The 19,484-nt window shown below is 41.8% G+C and overlaps 1 protein-coding gene across 3 annotated transcripts in view; it reads right to left on the bottom strand.

Annotated features, from left to right (window-relative positions):
- Positions 1-19,484, bottom strand: part of ano1a (anoctamin 1, calcium activated chloride channel a) — a 123,171-nt gene that overhangs the window by 69,739 nt on the left and 33,948 nt on the right. For all 3 annotated transcript variants that reach the window (XM_076746813.1, XM_076745164.1, XM_076745981.1), the window contains exon 3: positions 9,921-10,268. In XM_076746813.1, coding sequence (XP_076602928.1) covers positions 9,921-10,268 — 348 coding nt within the window. The remainder of the gene's footprint in view (positions 1-9,920; positions 10,269-19,484) is intronic.

Raw genomic sequence — 19,484 nt, 5'->3', positions numbered from 1 at the left:
CCCTGAACCACAGACACTAAACTCAGAAACTTGTACACATGGTCTTTCTACTGTGCCTGGGGATCAAAAGCATAGCCATGGGCCCATTTTTTACACCAGGGATCAGCTGATAGCGCTCCGTATCACAGTGGTGCTTCCCAGGGAGAGGCCCAAGCTGATTAGGAAGAGATGAGAAAACAATTCCGGGGCTGAGCAAAGTGCTAGGAAGAAACATTACAAACCAGTCCTTCCCTCAATCATCATGGGCAATGTGAGATTACTCCACACTAAGTCGAAAGAGCTACCAGTGCTGACTCTGCACCAAAGAAAATATCGGGAGAGTTGCATCAGGCTACTCATGTAGACATGGCTAACCATGTTACCATGACCTGGACACAAACGCTGCATCGGACGGTTTGAAGACAGCGCAGGTGGAAAAAATAAAGGAGAACAGTAAGAGGAAACTTTTTGGGCATAACGCATCACCTCTCCCACCCCTGGAGAGATCTGATAACAACCTGGTGCACCTCATGCCTGTGTACAGACCTCTCATACACAGGTGGCCAGCTGTCACTTGCACAGTGAAAAGACTGTCCAATGAGGCTGTTGATGCTTTCAGGGACTATTGTGATACGACTGTGTCACATGTCCTGTTCATGGGGAGGACATTGACAGTCTCACACACTATGTAACGGACTATATCAATGTCCGTGTAGAGAATGCTGTACCCTCTAGGACTGTTCAAATCAATTCAATTCATATGAACTCAATTTTATTTATATAGTGCCATATCACAACAGAAGTTGTTTCAGGACACTTTCTATATTGAGCTGGTACAGACCAAACTCTTTTTATCTACAGAGACCCAACAATTCCCTCATGACCAAACACCTGCCGCCAGTGGTGAGGAAAAACTTCCTTTTAACAGGCAGAAACCTCAGGCAGAACCAGGCTCTGGGTGGGTGGCCATCTGCCTCGATTGGTTGAGTGAAAGAGAGAAGAGAGGGGTGAGAGACAGTCAGAGAGAAACAGAGAGAAATGCAATCACAGTAACAGTGACAGTGGATGTAATAATAATGGGTTTTGTTATCTCCAACAGCAACCCCTGAATGTTGCGAGTCTTTGTGAGTCTTTATGTCAGGAAATAAAAAGGAGTTGAAGAATGTGGAATGGGAGCTGAGAAGAAGGGTCAAGGAGGGACAAAACAGATTGGAGGAAGATGGAGAATCAATTGGAGTAGAACAACATCAGTGGAGTCTGGAGGGGCCTGAAAACCATTGCTGGCTAGAAGGAATGCAACTCCCAACCTATGGGGAACAAAAAGTGGGTGAATGAACTAAACCTTTTCTTAAACAGATTTGATCACTTATTTGGCCCTCCCCATGTCCAGTCCTTGCTGCTGCAAACTCCATTGCCTGTAGGCCTTGCATACCGCTCCACCCTGACATACAGTGCATTTTTTGGAAAGCATTCACAACCCGTCACATTCCCCACATTTTGTTATGTTACAGCCTTTTTTCCAAAATGGATTAAATTCCTTTTTTGTCTCATCAATCTGCGCACAACACCCCATAATGACATAATGAAGTGAAAAAGTTTTCTCAGAAATTTTTGCAACTTAATTAAAAATAAAAAACAGGAATATCGCATGTACATAAGTATTCACACCCTTTGCTATGAAAATTGAAAATTGAGCTCAGGTGTATCCTGTTTCCACTGATCATCCTTGAGATATTTCTACAACTTGACTGAAGTCCACCTGTAGTAAATTCTATTGATTGGACGTGACTTGAAACGGCACACACCTGTCTATATAAGGTCCCATTGTTGACAGTGCATGTCAGACCAGAAACCATGGAGTCAAATGAATTGTCTGTAGGCCTCCGAGACAGGATTGTATCGAGGCACAGATCTGGGGAAGGGTACAGAAAAATTTTCACAGCACACAGCATCCCGAAGAGCACAGTGGTCTCCATCATTCATAAATGGGAGAAGTTTGGAACCATCAGGACTCTTCCTAGACCTAGCCGCCCGGCCAAACTGAGCAATTGGGGGAGAAGGGCCTTGGTCAGGGAGGTGACCAAGAACCCGATGGTCACTCTGACAGAGCTCCAGCGTTCCACTGCAGAGATGGGTGAACCTACCAGAAGGACAACCATCTCTGCAGCACTTCACCAATCAGGCCTTTATGGGTAGAGTGGCCAGATGGAAGCCTCTAAAGTAGGCATCACCAAATAGCAGACCTCCGTCCGGACACAGACAGAGTGATGGATCTGTCCGGTCCCGTGATCAATCTCTGATGAATTCACGAGAGCAGATAATTTTCCCCACTTTCTATTTATTGTTTTCTGAAGATGTTGACTTTTTTTACTTGAAAAGTAGGACTTCTTTACAATTCTTTAGGGTGGGACCTCTTTAATTTAAGAGGGTTATTTGACTCTGTTTACACTTCTGTTTGCACTTTATTTGTTTATTTTATTCTGAGGTTTCTGCTTTCTTTAATCTGAAATAAAGGCCTTGAATGTAATTGCCTGGGAGTACTCTTATTTATGGTAAAAGAGCTAGCTGTGCACTCTGTTAAACATTTCCTGCATTGAAAATTGACAATAAATATTGTTGAAACCATATGAAAATGTGGACATAGGGGAAGGCTAGAAGAAGAAGAAGAAGAAGAAGAAGAAGAAGAAGAAGAAGAAGAAGACATCCTTTATTAGTCACACACAACATGCATAGTTAGGGAGGGAAACACGCCATGCACACGCCATGCTTCTTGTGAAATTCGTCTCTGCATTTGACCCATCCTTGGTCAGTCCTTCCTCCGGGACAGACCAGAGACACAAGCCGGACTTCAGTTTGGACCTTTTACTTCGAGGAAATTTTAATAACTGGACCTCAGTGACTTTTAATTGAATACCCCTGCTCTAGACTTAGACTGATCCAAATTTGGGAAATTATTCCATTGCAGCAGCAGTTTAAACATACAGACAAACACAAAATATATACAACAGAGTACGAATGAGAATAAAAAAAAATGAGAAAAAAAATGTTCTTAAAGAATATAACTAAGTGTATCGTATATAGTACAAACATGGAATAACAAAAAAATCTTAAAATATAACTAAGTATAACTAAATAATATGTATTATAATATATACTACATATTATATAATATTATAACAATATAATAGAAAGACAATATAACTATGTATATAAACAAGTATTTACAGCAGTTCCTAAGAAACAGAGAGTGAGCCAGCGCTATAATTTATATACCAAAAAAAATGCTCTATTCAGCAAAAAGCACATGACAGCCCACTCTGAGTTTGCCAAAAGGCACCTAAAGGACTTTCAGACCATGAGAAACAAGATTCTCTGCTCTGATGAAACAAAGATTGAACTCTTTGGCCTGAATGCCAAGCGTCACGTCTGGAGGAAACCAGGTACGTCTCATCATCTGGCTACGTGGTGACAGCATCATGCTGTAGGGATGTTTTTCAGTGGCAGGAATTGGAAGACTAGTCAGGATCAAGGGAAAAATGAATGGAGCCAAGTACAGAGATCCTTAATGAAAACCTGCTCCAGAGTGCTCAGGACCTTAGACTGGGGCAAATGTTTACCTTCCAACAGGACAACGACCCTAAGCACACAGCCAAGACAACGAAGGAGTGGTGTCAGGACAAGTTTGTGTCAGGCAGGGCTCTGTCTTCCCCTTTTTCACTGTGTTTTCCCTGCGTTTTCCTTGCCCCCTTGTGGTCGTGTCTGTCTTCCCCTGTCTGTCTAGGTCCATGCGGTGAGGCTCCACCTGCAAGCCAAGCTCCTCCTGCCCGCCTCCTCTCACACCTGCAAATCATCATCTCATCACCACCTAATCAGCAGCTGCATTTAACCCCAGCTCATTCCTCCGGTATTCGTCAGATCGTCTGCTTACCTCAGTGGTACTCTGCCATTCCTCTGCCAGTCGACTGATCCCCTGTGCCTGTTAGGTCCACACTGACCTGTATTCTGTCTTCCTTTCTTCCAGGAGCCTTTGCCCTGTGGATAAGCCCTCAGCCCAGCCCAGCCTCGGTTGTGAGAGGAGTTGGAGCTCAGTCGGATCAGAGCGTCTTTTTTGCTCTCGCCTTTTGTTTTCCCATTTTGGTGGACACCCTTTGTTAGACAGTGCAGAGTGTTTTTGTGCTCTCGCCTTTTGTTTGCCATTTTTGTGGACACCTTTGGTTAATAAACCTTCTGTTGGTTCTACCAGCCTGTGCCCTGTGTTCTCTCTGTAGCCATCACTGTGAGTTCGCCTTCCTCCGGTCTCAGTGTGTTCGTACACACAACAGTTTGTGAATGTCCTTGAGTGGCCCAGCCAGAGCCCAGACTTGAACCCAACTGAACATCTCTGGAAAGACCTGCAAATAGCTGCACAGCGACGCTCCCCATCTAACCTGACAGAGCTTGAGAGGATCTGCAGAGAAGAATGGGAGAAATACCACAAATACAGGTGTGCCAAGCTTGTAGCATCATACCCAAGAAGACTTGAGGCTGTAATCGCTGCCAGGGGTGCCTCAAAAAAATACTGAGTAAAGGGTGTGAACACTTATGTACATGCCATTTTTTAGTTTTTTAACAAAATGTTTAATAAATTTGCAAAAACTTCTAAAAACTATTTTTCATTTTGTCATTATGAGGTATTGTGTATAGATTGATGAGACAAAAAAAGCAATTCAATGCATTTTGGAAAAAGGCTTTAACATAACAAAATGTGGGGAAAGTGAAGGGGTGTGAATACTTTGCGAATGCACTGTACACTCCCCTCCCAGAACATTCAGCTCATAGACACTGAGGAGGAAAAAGGCAAGAGAGGCTTCAAGTCCGGACAGCATTAGCTCAAGGCTCATCATGTTCCGTGCAGACCAGTTGTGCAGGATAGTCAAGCAAATTTCAGCCTGAAGCTAGGTATAGTGACACAGCTGTGGGAAGTATCCTGAGTAGGCTCCTTAAAGGTTTACCCTTAATTGGCTCTTCTTTATTGGATATCATCAGTCTGTCTTTATCAATAGGCTACGTACCACAGCCTTTTAAAGCAGTTGTAATAAATCATCTTCCTAAAAAAAACTCCACTTTATCCAGGGATTTTAGCCAACTATAGACCTATATCTAACATCCCCTTTCTCTCTAAAATCCTTGAAGAAGCAGCCGCTAATCAGTTGACTGACTTTATTCATAACAATAATTTATTTGAAGATTTCCAGTCAGGACTTAGAGTACATCATAACACAGAGACAGCACTAGTTAAAGCTACAAATGACCTTCTAATTGCATCAGACAAATGATTGTCTCTGTACTAGTCTTGTTAGATCTGCTGTATTCGACACCATTGACCACGGTATCCTATTACAGATACTGGAACACTTCCCAGAAGGCAGGCTTACTTATGGTTCCCAAAATTTTGAAAAGCCCAATGGGAGCCAGCAACTCATCCCCTGTCTTCCAGTCTTTTTTCGGGAGGCAGGCATCCTCTCTACATTTAAAAGTAGGCTTAAAACTTTCCTTTTTGATAAATCTTACAGTTAGGGCTGGCTCGGGCTTGCCTTGGACCTGACAAAAGTCTCTGTTGCTAATACATGTATACATACATCACACAAATATATCATGTACGTATGTACTATGCTATATGTACCACATATACTTAAAAGTCTGTTGTTACTTTGAGAGCCTGTTGTTACTCCAGAGCCTGGTTCTGCTTGAGATTTTTGCCAGTTGACAGGAAGTTTTGAGAGGAAGTGCTTGCTTATGAGGGAATTGTTGGGTCTCTGTAGATAAAGAGTATGGTCTGTACCAGCTCGGTATGGAAAGTGTCCTGAGACAACCTCTGTTGTGATTTGGCACTATATAAATAACACTGAACTGTATTGAATTGAACTGAATGTGATACCACTGCCAAAGATTCTGCACCCCAAGGACCTCAAAAGCTACAGGCTGGTGGTAATCACCCCTGTGATCGCTGGTTCTTGTCCATCTCTGCCCCCTGGCGAGCCCATCAGTGAACCCATTTTACACCTGGAAACGAATGGGAGCACTGTGACAATCATGTTCGTTGATTTCTCTAGCATCTTCAGCTCCATACAGCCAATATTTCTGAGGGACAAGTTGGAGAACACAGGGGTGGACCACCACCTTATAGCAAGCATCATGGACTGGATAGATGGATCTCATCAACTGACCAGGACACAGGACTGTGAGTTATCATGTTTGGCTCTGAGCACAGAGTCCCTACCAGAGACAATCCTGGCTCTCTTCTTCTTCACCATATATACTGCAGACTTCACCCACATATCACCCAACTGCGACCTGTGAAAGTTCTCTGATGACACTGCAAGTGTTGGTCTCATCACAGATGGGGATGACAGGAAGTATAGAGAACTGATGCAGGGATTTGTGGGCTGGTTCCAGGAGAACTGCCCCCTGAAAAATTCAATACACTGCATACCAAAGAGCTGGTGGTAGACTTTTTCAAGTGCAACTACTCGCCTCTTACACCAGTGAAGATCCAGGGACCAGACACTGAGACGGTGGAATCTTACAATACTTGGGTGTCACTTGAACAGTGAACTGGACTGGAGTGCAGGTGGAACTCCTTTGTAGTGGCACCAGCTATCTTCTATGAAGTGGTCTGCTAGGGCAGCAGAATCTTGACTGCTGACAGGGAGAGATCTAGCAGACTGTTTAAGAAGGCCAGCTCTGTCCTGGGATGGCAGCCTGACCCAGTGGAGGATAATGGCCTAACTATCATCCCTGATGGAGAACATGTCCCCATGCAGGACACTCTGACAGCACTGGGCAGCTCTTTCAGTGAGAGGCTGCTTCACCAGCGTGTGAAGGAGAGAAACTGCCAGTTCTTCCATCCTGCTGCTGCTAAAATTCAACCATTGTCTGTTTTATTTATTTTCTTATTATATTATTTACTTGTTTTTTCATTCCTTGTTTTTTCTTTTCACTGATGCTTCTTACTACTGCACTATTCCCTTTACTGCTGTGACACTGCCAATGTCCCTGCTGTGGGATTCATAAAGACTGCTGTGGCATACATATCTCATTAGATTATGAAATAAAATAATCTTATCTTATCATCATGGCATGTATGCTGGCATGCTTATGTTACTGTTTAGCTCAAGTAGGCTGCAGTCTCACAAAGCTGCCGCCATGGCTGTAGACTGAGTCTTGTTACACCCTCACTGAACATGTCATCCATTCAGTTACCCATAATTTTCTGTCATCTGACTAATTTCAGTGATGGAATGATTATTATTTTCTGATATATAATTATGTGCCATCCTACACACACACACACACACACACACACACACACACACACAGGCACGCACACACACAGGTGGTGTGCTCATGTAATGCACTAAGCATCATATGTTACTGACTGTGCACAGCATCACACACTGAGTCCTATCATCAAACTTCTCATGCCTTTTCATACACCTCAAACTCCATCATTGCATCAGGTGGAGAGACATACTGATTTGATTGACTCTTGTATGACTTTGATTATAACTGTATCTGTAGCTTTAGCTCATAAATAAAGAATGACTATTTTGTTGCAAGTAGCCCCTGTTCTGTACTGCAAGGTAATCAGGAAAATTCATTTCATTGATATTGTCAGGGTGATTGATCTGGACATGGAAATGAATTTAATTCAAACTCTCTCACACAAACAAATGCCAAGGAGTTCCAGTCCTGTCAAATCTCTACTATCAGTCACATGACCTTAATCTGTCCTGTGACCCGCCACATGTTATTTAGGATATCATATTCTCTGGCCCATTTATTCTTAACTAGGAACAGGGGGTTTGTGAAGCTTTGGTTTCCTGCATACCCCAAAGTTTTGTGCTCAGGGCTATTTCAACAGTAATATTCGGCATTTAAAGAGCTTGGACTTTGGTGGTGTCTTTTAAAATAAACAGTAAAAGCTTAAACCAAAGACACACATAAAATTCTAATGTAAGCTGTAAACACTAGCATCTGGCTAACAAGCTCAGTTGTAACTTAGTGTTTTACTTTTAAGAACAATGTGCAAATTATTAACTAATTGCATTAGTTTGTGAGGTTAGAGTTTAAAAAAACTGAAAAATCAAAACTGTTGGAAAATATGAACAAGCACCTCAGTGAAGCAACCAAAGTGGTTTGTTTGAAAAAAAAAAAAATGTCTGATCTTACATTTTTCCCTTTCATACATACATCAGGCTAGTCTGAATAACTTTTTCTACACCGCAATTCAAGAATAAGGGCCTCATTTACCGACTGTTTTTAAGTAGAAATTTCTTCCTTAAAACAACTGACATTCACCAAGATTTTCTTATTTGGGATTTGTTTAGGTAAAAACAGAATCTATGCACACTAAAGAGCACACTTGCACACATTTGAGTTCTGACATGTTTGTGCAAAAAAAAAAAAGAAAAAAAAAAAGGTTATTTCTTCATTTCTACACTTGTTGAATATTATCGTAATATTTTTCATTTCATTTATCTTATTTTACCAAGCATGGTCCATCTTTTAAAATAATAAAAACAACATTAACTCTTCAGTTTGCCTCAGATAAGTAAATTGGGAACCATGCCATACAACCATCAGTGATTGATCACGCTATTTCTAGGCCCAACCTCTTACGATGCTTCAAGCTACCAGTCGTTCTACTCATGGACTTTGCAATAGTTTGAGACGGGCACTGCGGAAGCCATACTAGGCTGCCTAATTTTGCAATGTTTGGTTTATACTGCAAGACCAAATGTTTACATTTTGAACACAAACTAAGTACTTAGGTAACACTTTTTAAATACAGGGAGATGTTGAAGAAGAAAACTCTTATTCCCAAAAATAACACACTGGTGTATTACATGTTAAATGCCTCACATTAGATGATTTTGCAGCGACAGCTTTTTAATAAATGTACCATCACATTATATTAATTCTGAAATTTAGCTTACCTTCTGATTCTGACATAGGAGATTGCCTAGAAACTGACACAGGCCTGAGGTCTGTGTCCACATGCTCGGCATGCTCACACCTGAGAACGCTGTCCCCCCATAATGGCTGCAGATGCACTGGTCTAGCTGAGATAGCCCTGGGTAAGCATTTCCCCCTCCATTGGTTGGTGCCTCTCTTCTGTATTTTGCAATATTTTTTTTGGCCTCAGATTTGAGAGCAAATCATTTCTTTTTTACTTCATCAGTTCTGCATATAGCATTCAGTCAACATGTAATAGCACCCCATGCATATTTTGTTTGTTATTTTATATCCAATACTGACGCTATTAAACATGACAGCTCATTTGCTGTTCACTTCCTGCAACACTACCTCCACTTCAGAACTATTGAGGTTTTTCTTGTAGACAGTGCTCCACCATCTACAATATTTTTTGGGCATTCTTGGCTTCTCTCTCAACTTTTTTTTTTCAATTTCTGTGTAAGATTTTTGTGCGTGCTCACAGTCTTGCAGACCCATGCCATTTTATGACGATTGGGTGTTTACCTCTGCTTATTAGGAACGACTGGTATGCGCTGTCAACATACGAGGACAATGAAATTCATCAATACAGGAGCAAAAGTGTGAAATATTCTAAGGTTTGAGAACACATGATGAATCTCACTGAGTACTTTTTTTGATCTTTCTCAAAAACAAATTTAAGACAAAAGTTCAGAAACTACATGGAAATATCATACTATGAAAGCCGGCTCCCTGGCTTCCCTGGGACCTGCAGCCTAGCATCAGTCTTTTAGCAAGGATTATTATTAATTATTGTAAATTGCACATGTGTAGGGCAGTGGAAAGTTTGACAGGCAAAGCGTCAATGACAAAAGGTCAATTGTCAAAATACAGCAACACAAGCAGCTTGAGAGTTTTCCTCCAGTACACCCCCCACCCTGCCCCCGCAGCCACCAGCCCCTCACCTTTTCATCCTTTTCCAGCTCCAGCCCCGTCTCCAAGAGGTTTTCCTCAAACTCCTCCCGCCTGAAGCGCTTGTCATCCTCATGATAGTCAGATCGTTGCTCTTGGGCGGCAATCTCTGGGTCTTCTTTTGGCTGCAGCTGGGCTCGGCTGCTTCTGATGCTTAGACTACGCCGAAGCCGTTGGATGAAGCTGTTGTTGCCAAACCTGGACGACTGGCGCCGGATGCTGGTGGGCTTCTGGATGTGGTATGCCAGCACGTAGTCCACCCGGCGTCGCCCATCAGAGAAGTATGGGCCTTGCCCTGGTTCCTGGGATGAGCCGTCACCAGCATAAAGACTTTTCATTGGCTGGGAGCAAGACAGGCAGAGAAAAAATATATAACTGTGTATGTATAGAAACACTTCTTACTTCTTAAAAATAACCTGACAAAATAATGGAAGTTCAACAATCTCTCCATTGTCCTTATCATGTGCGCTGAGACAAGTCAATTTTATTCAGATTTGCAAATAGGGAATTTACTGTCACATGCAGTCATTCTTGGCGATAACTTTGCAATCCCATATTTTACAAGCATGACTTTCTTGAACACACAATGTATAGCAGGAAATACTATTCCCTCTGCACTGCTGATTCGATTTTCTTCAGCACATTCTCCCCAATCACTCAAGATTTTTTAAATTTGGTAGTTATGAGTGGTTGGAAACCTGTTGGTGATCTGCTGCTGTCAGATATATTACAATATGTCAAAACCTTTCTTAGAGAAAGCACAGGCTAAAAAATTATTTAGAATTTGATAAAGTCATCTGAATACCTTTTTTGTCTTGAACTGTCTGTATACCTGTATGCTCAATGGCTCTCTATATAGGCTAAGACAGATACACAGAGCAGCCTAAAAGCATTTCATATACTAAAGGAAACACTGGGTTTCATTTTTCCTGTAATTACTGCCAAAAGAGCACTCGGTCAACAATACAACTCTGTTTATATACTGCTCAAAAAATTAAGGGAACGGAACTGGAAACCAGAATCAGAAACCATTGAGGCCAGGATTTAAAATCAGACTGAATATCAAAGTAAAAAATTTAAATCACAGGCTGATCCAACTTGCATGAATTTCATCACAGCAACTCATAAAGTAACTCAATAGTGTGTATGGCCTTTGCATGCCTGTATGCACTTCTGAGTACTTGGCAGCATCAGATGCACCGATACATAATGTCCCATAGGTGCTCAATTGGATTTAGGTCAGGGGAACATGAAGGCCAGTCAATGGCATTATTGCTTTTGTCATCCAGGAACTGCCTACACACTCTGGCAACATGAGGCCGGGCATTGTCCTGAAACAGGAGGAACCCATTGCACCAGCATAAGGTCTAACAATTGCTCTAAAGATTTCAACCAGGTACCTGTACGAGCAACCTGACTGCTCCTCCTCCTCCTCCTCTGGTAGCTGGTTTCTCTCTGGGCTCTTGATTTCCCATCTTGTTTTCTGTATTTATTTTAATTTTCCTTAAAGTTGAAAGTTTTAATTTTTGGGTGAATTGGACATCTAAAGACATATTTTATGGACAAATATTTAAAAGTTGTGGATGACCCTTGGGACCTCTGATATTTCATGGATACACTCTGCTCTGGCCTACTGACAGAAAAAGCCTGCTACGGCCTACCAACAGAAAAAGCCTGCTGGCAGCTAAAGCTAACTAAATAGCACCAAGATGCCGCCTTTCTCCACAGATGACCTCTACAAACTTCTGCAGCAGGTTGCAGTGTTGGAAACTAAAGTTCAGCGTCTGGAAATAAACGCAGAAGTGAACGGACCTTGTGGAAATGACAGCACTTTGCCGCTGACTCAAAACAGCGGACTGGAGAATGCTAACATCCAGCTAATTGGCTCTGATACAGCTCCCACAAAACTAAAGGGCTGTGTACCGGGTAATAAATCTGCCAGTATCAGTCCTCCCTGGAATGCTCTCGGGGCAAAGCCCAAGAGTAAATCAGCTGATATGGGGAGACGTCCAACAGGTAGAACCCAGCGCCCAGAGATCCGTGATGCGACAGGCTGGCCTGCGTTATCATCCTCCTCAACACCTGTGCAGAGTAAGGCACAGCTGTGGATAAAAGCTAAAGGGAAGGTGAGCAACAAAGCTCCCAAACCAGCTCGTGTGCAGTTACAAAATCGGTTTGCTCCACTACTGCAGGACCCTGGATCTCCAACTGAAAACCTGGATAACTCCTGTGACTCACAGAGAAGGGTAAGGCCTGACAGGAAGTCAGAAGCTAGAAAGCTACACGGAAAGCTACTGACTGGTCCTGAGACTCTGGTTGTTGGTGATTCTGCTATTAAAGACGTGGGAAGCATGTACAGCAGAAACACGAAAGTATTGTGCTTTCCTGATGATACGGTCTCCAACATGACCGACAGAATCCTCAGTCTTGTTGCAGAAATTCCAACTTTGAAATACCTTGTACTGCACACAGGGGCAAATGATATTGCGAAACGACAATCTGAAGTGCTCAAACGAGATTTAGATAAACTGCTAAATGCAGTGAGCTCTCTGAATGCTGAGGTCTTCTTCAGTGGGCCTTTACCACCAGTCAGAGGAGGAGGAGAGAGATTCAGCAGATTATTGGCAGTAAACAGATGGCTTTCAACTGCATGTGATGTCCACTCAGTGCATTTTATTGACAATTTCAACTTTTTCTGGGACCGCAGACATTTTTTCAAAGGAGACGGACTTTCCCTAAACAAGTCAGGAGTAAAACTTTTTGCCTCCAACCTATCTTTCTTCCTGCGTAACACTGTTCCCACTCCCAAGGACAAGAGACAAGAGGAATCCAAACAAAAGCAGCAAACACCAAAACATGAAGGAGAACCAACTCTCCCCCTGCCTGTATGCTCTAACCATGAAGGATGCCAGAGCAAAAAGGGGGATGCCTCATGTCCTCCACCAGGGGCCACTGCTCGCGAGGATTCACTGACTCCAACCACTAAAACTCCACCTAGGTCACCATCTCCAACTGCCCAAACTCCATCTAGCTCATCATCTTCACTGGGTATCCCATCACCATCCTCCCCCCTTCTGGAGTTTACTGACCAAATGAACAAACTTGTCAGCGCGGGTATCAGACTTACCCCTCGCCCATCTGGGGTCCTGTCCCCCCAAATTCCACCCCGCCCCCTACAACCACCCTGTCCCCCTCCACCACCACAGCGCCGACGGGCACCACCTCCACCCCCTCCACGGCTTGATCTGAACCTACTCCAGTCCCCTAGTAAGAGCCCAGCACAGCCACCTATTTGTGTTGGTAACTGATGTGTTCCGGGTCCAGCTTTTAAGGCAAATGTTATGCCTGACTTTTCCAAGGAAAAGCCAGGGCCCATTGTGCCGGAAGCAGTGATTCATGTCTCAATAGGTAGGAGGAGAAGATCGGCCCATCTCTCCAGAAACATCACATCATCAAATTTAACATGTATTCCACGTCAGCCACAGTATGTTCTAAAACATGGGGATGTTGGACTTTTTAGCACATTTAATTTAGCCCTTTTAAATGTTAGGTCTTTGGCAGGCAAATCATTCTTAATCAATGACTTTATCATCAAGCACAAGCTTGATTTTATGTTTTTAACTGAAACTTGGTTAGGACAAGATAACAGCGCAGCAGTTCTCAATGAGTCAGCCCCTCCGAACTTCAGTTTCATAAGTGAAGTAAGAATGCATAAGAGAGGAGGTGGAGTCGCCATTTTGTTTAATGATAGCATTCAATTCAGCAGAGTCTCTTATGGTCAGTTTGAATCTTTTGAATATGTTGCCATTCAATCTAAGTCTCCCTGTCGATCAGTTTTCGTAACCATCTACAAGCCTCCAAAATACAATGCAAAGTTTTCCGATGAGTTTGCCAATCTACTGTCTGTTGTTTGTATTGATTTTGACTGTGTTGTGTTAGTGGGTGACTTCAACATTCATGTTGATAATCTCAAAGATGGATGTGCTAAAGAACTTCTAAACATCCTGGATCATTTTGGCCTATCTCAGCACGTAACACATTCAACACATAACAAAGGGCATATATTAGATTTGGTTATTTCCAAAGGGCTCAATATCTCTGAGGTTGTGGTGATGGATGTTGCTCTTTCTGATCATTACTGTGTGTCATTTAAAATGGCCATACCTGCTACTCTTAACAAAAGTGGAACAGAGGTAATCAAAAAGCGTTATATTAATGATTACACCTGTGCAGTCTTTACTCAGTGTTTTACACCATCACCAACACTGCCCTCAGCTTCAACTGATGACCTTGTAAATAGTTTCGGTTCCAAAGTTATGGCTATTATTGACTCCATCGCCCCAGTTAAGACAAAAGTTTTATCAGGAAGGAAAAAGACACCTTGGAGAAACACCACACTGGTCAAAGTCCAGAAAAGAGTCTGCAGACAGGCAGAGCGCAGGTGGCGAAAATCTAAACTCCAGGTTCATTATGAGATTTACAAAAACAGTCTCCACACCTATAACCATGAACTAAAGAAGGCAAGGCAAGCATTCTTCTCAGAGATTATCAACAGAAACTGTAATAATGCCCGCACTCTGTTTTCTGTTGTGGATAGACTGACAAACTCCACAGCATCAGTCCCTCCTGAGCTGCTATCCAACAAGTCATGCAATGAATTTGCAGCCTTTTTTACAGATAAAATTTCAAGGATAAGACAAACAGTGTGCAGCTCCAGCTCAGGCAAAATGATAAGTCCATCTGTGCCTTCTTGTTCTACAGTTAATCTAGCACATTTTAACCTTCTAGATCATACAAGGCTGGCAGAAACTGTATCACAGTTAAAATCTACAACATGCTGCCTTGATACTCTGCCAACAAACTTTTTTAAAAATGTCTTTAATTGCATAGCTCCAGATGTGTTGCAGATAATAAATAATTCTCTTCAGTCTGGTCACTTTCCCCAGGCCTTGAAAACTGCAGTAATAAAACCTCTCCTAAAAAAGACTAATCTGGATGCTTCAGCGATAAGTAACTACAGGCCAATATCAAATCTTCCCTTTCTAGGAAAAATTATTGAAAGGGTTGTTTTTCAACAAATGCATGCTTTCATGATGCAGAACAATCTTTTTAATGCATTTCAGTCTGGATTTCGTCCACACCACAGTACTGAGACTGTACTTATCAAAGTTTTAAATGACATACATCTGAATAATGATGCTTCCAAAACCTCAGTCTTAGTATTATTGGATCTCAGTGCTGCCTTTGATACAGTTGATCATGACATACTTCTTGACAGACTGGAAAAGTGGGTGGGACTTACTGGCACTGTGCTACACTGGTTCAAGTCTTACTTACAAGATAGAGACTACTTTGTGTCAATTGGTGAGCATGTGTCTGAACGACAAAAGATGATGTGTGGGGTGCCACAAGGGTCCATTCTCGGACCACTTCTTTTCAATATCTACATGTTGCCCCTAGCTCAGATCATGGAGCAACATGATATTTCTTATCATACTTATGCAGATGATACACAACTTTATATTTCTGTGTCATCACATGACTACAGTCCCTTATTTTCACTGAGTGACTGTATTCATCAAATCAATGAGTGGATGTGCCAGAATTTTCTTCAGCTTAATGCAGATAAGACAGAAGTGATTGTATTTGGCCCCAAAAATGAAAGGTCAAAGATCAGTGCTCACCTTAATTCCATGTCACTGACAACAACAGATAAAGCCAGAAATCTTGGTGTAATTATTGATTCTGACCTGAATTTTAACAGCCAGTTAAAGCTCATTACCAAATCAGCCTACTATCACCTGAAAAATATAACCAGAATTAAGGGATGTCTGTCCAAAGAAGACATGGAAAAACTGGTTCATGCATTTATTTTCAGTAGGTTGGACTATTGCAATGGAGTCTTTACTGGCCTAAACAAAAAATCAATTAGGCAACTACAGCTGAAATGCTGCTGCACGAGTCCTTACAAACACCAGAAAAATGGACCATATTACACCAGTCCTCAGATCACTACATTGGCTTCCTGTGAATCAGAGAATAGACTTCAAAATCTTACTGTTGGTCTACAAAGCATTAAATGGTCTAGGACCGAAATATATTGTAGATTTATTAACTCCATATGAAGTATCCAGACCTCTCAGGTCATCGGGGACAGGTCTTTTGTGTGTTCCCAGAATGAGAACCAAACAAAGTGAAGCAGCTTTCAGTTATTATGCTCCTCACCTGTGGAACACTCTCCCTGAACACCTGAGGTCTGCACCAACTGTCAGCTCATTTAAATCAGAGTTGAAAACATTATTATTCGCTACAGCTTTTACTTAAAGTAATCATTTTAAATGCTAGATTATTGTCTTAAACACTAAATTATTGTCTTTTACTGGCTTCCTTTAATTGTATTTTATTTTTATTTTTCTATTCTCTTCTAACCTCTTTCTTTCTTTCTTTCTTTCTTTGAAATGTATGATTTTAATGTATTTTTATGCTTCTGTAAAGCACTTTGAATTGCCTGGTGTATGAATTGTGCTATACAAATAAATTTGCCTTGCCTTGCCTTGCCTAACAGCAGTTGGCTATGTCATGGAGCTGTGTGCGACCCTCCATGGATATGCCTCCCCAGACCATCACTGACCCACCACCAAACCAGTCATGCTGGATGATGTTACAGGCAGCATAACATTCACCACAACATCTCCAGACTCTTTGACACCTGTCACATGTGCTCAGTGTGAACCTGCTCTCATCTGTGAAGAACGGGGTGCCAGTGGCAGACCTGCCAATTCTGGTGCACAGTGCTGGGCTGTGAGCACAGTTCCCACTAGAGCAGTAGCTCTCAAATGACCCACCATCACCCCTTAATGACAAGCCGTGACACAAATCGAGGAAAAAACACGGCACTCCACTGCAAAAAAATCCCCTTCAAAATAAAAGCACATGATTTTTTTCTTTACATTTTTGCCCAGGCAGAGGCCCGCAACCCACTGAAAACTCGTCCAAAAACCCAAACATGGGTCACGGCCCACCAGTTGAGAATCACTGTACTAAATGATGTCGGGCCCTCATGCCACCCTCATGGAGTCTCTTTCTGACAGTTTGTTCAGAAACATGCACACCAGTAGTCTGCTGAAGGTCATTTTGTAGGGCTCTGGCAGTGCTCCTTCTGTCCCTCCTCGCACAAAGGAGCAGATACCTGGTCCTGCTGCTGGGTTGATGCCCTTCTACAGCCCTGGCCATCTCTCTTTGTGGAATGGCTGGTCTCCTGGTATCTTCTCCATACTCTTGAGACTGTGCTGAGAGACACAGCAAACCTTCTTGCGAATGCACGTATGGCTGTGCCATCTCGGAGGAGCTGAACTACCTGTGCAACCTGACTGGGCTGCAGGTACCGCCTCAGGCTACAAATAGTGACAAGGACACTAACAGAACTCAAATCTAGAGAATAATCAGTCAGAAAGGATAAGGATAGAGCAATTGTCCATTGTCCAAAACCATTCCTTTTCTGACAATTGTATTGCCTTTGCCTCTCCATTGCACCTGTTTTCACAACGTCAAGTTCACTCTAAAAAGTAACTCAGAGAACCTGTTAACACCACTTGATTTAATACATAGATGCAAGTTAAAAATTGTAATTAATTGATTTAGATAAACCTTCTAAGTTGCAAACTTCATTTTTAGTTGTGATCAAATAATAATGTTGTTAATTACATCAGCTTAATTTTGCTTGCAATTTAAACTCAAAATTAATTGTTGATGGGTTTAAAACGAAATTCAAGTTGTCATAACTTAACAAACTTGGCTTGATTGACTTCATTTTTCTCAACATTGACTTCACAATTTTAAGTTCCCTCTCCTCCCCACACGTGCCTGGACAAGTTCTGAGTAAGACGGTGTGTTAGCAGGCTGAAAAACCTTGATAAAAGAAACATTTCATGGTGAATAGAATTTATTTCTAATAGTTCTGCTGAAGTAAGGGATTTACATTTCTTTCAATGACTTTCATTGAGATATGCGCTCAGCAAGAGAGAAGTGTTGGGAAAAGGATTATTCAAATTTTGCTTGTTTGACCGTGTGACCACCAGCTACATATGCCACTGTTACCCCACTGTCACAGCTACAATTTTTTAAAAAATGTATTGTTCATTCACATGCATAGCTGTGTTGGGGAAATTGTGATTTGATATTTCTGTGAGAGGAATCAAAGAGAAGAAAGAAATGATTTCTTTCATTTTGTCTGACTAGAATCAGCAGAAAGAGATTTTAGTCATGTAATTGTAATGACATAATCTTTGACTATGAACAATCTAATCAGATTTGCATTTGTTAAATTTGTCATTGTTTTAAAAGATGGGTTGTGAGTGCAAACTGTGTAAATTTGAAACCTCCAGATCCAAACTTCATGGGACTGGATGCCCAGAAATTGTGGTGAACTCTCTCAAGAGGAAAGTGTCACATGAGCAGACTCCAATGAAAAATGTAGAAAAACCAAAAAAGGCTGAAGTAAATTACCTGCCTCTTCACCCACAAGGTGAAACCAGTGAAAGTTTGGAGAAACAGAGAGTGGAGGCCTTGTGCAAAGTGATGAAAAGGGATAATGGTCAGGTGGTTGCTGAAAAAATGGCCAAGACATTCTCCCTTCGGAGACAAGAAATCATACATGAGGCACCCGCAGTCAGGGACTTCATGCAGCAATGGCCTGCATTATGCAACACAGGTAAAAAAATTCAATTCAATTCATTTCAATATTCCTTTATTTGTCCCGCGAGGGGAAATTCCAGATTACAGCAGCATCAGTAGGGCAGATTAATATAAGAAGTGCATGCAAATTAGAAACAACATCAGAATATATACAATTCTGATGTTGTTTCTAATTTGCATGCAAGAAGCAGATTTAAAAAAAAAAATGTTAAAAGTTCTGTTACATTTATGTATATTCTCTTTCTCCTTCTCTCCCTCTTTCTCTCTCTCTCTCTGTATGTACAAGTTCACAAAAAAAAAATTTGGTCCTCATTAATGCTGTAGCCTATTCTGTAGCTAATTATGTGTTTCATGTTATGCTCCACTGATAAATGATGAAATCAAAAGAATAACCACAGCAAACCTGGAAGCGACCTTCATGGCCAAACTTGACCAGTGCACCCAGAAACTGATGGATGTGGTTTCATCAAGAGGAGGAGCTTCAGGAACAAGTAGCAGGCAGCTTAGGGACATGCTTCTTGAGGTATAATAATTATTTAGATTTTACCTATTTTTGAAATGCACATCCCCATCACCCTTTTTTCATTTAGCACAATACAATTGAAGTGTGGAGAGAAGTAGCCATCCGGTGTCTTGTATACCTTGGAGAGAAAGAAGAGGACCTGTTCAAGGAGTTTGGGGTAAGTAATGTAGTATTATGAAAGAGAATCAAATCCTTACTGAGCATAGTGTAAATGCAAAGGCAGAAGATTGCTCTTGCACTACTCATTGCAGTTACATTTTCTAAAGGGAAATTCCGGCATAATTTTAACCCAGGGTCCCCTCAAGAGATGATGTTTGATAACCGCAAACTCCTCTAGCTC

Source organism: Chaetodon auriga, chromosome 1 (genome assembly GCF_051107435.1).
Source record: "Chaetodon auriga isolate fChaAug3 chromosome 1, fChaAug3.hap1, whole genome shotgun sequence".
Taxonomy (NCBI): Eukaryota; Metazoa; Chordata; class Actinopteri; order Chaetodontiformes; family Chaetodontidae; genus Chaetodon; species Chaetodon auriga.
Note: the sequence above shows the minus strand (reverse complement) of the source record. Positions and strands in the feature narration are given on the sequence as shown.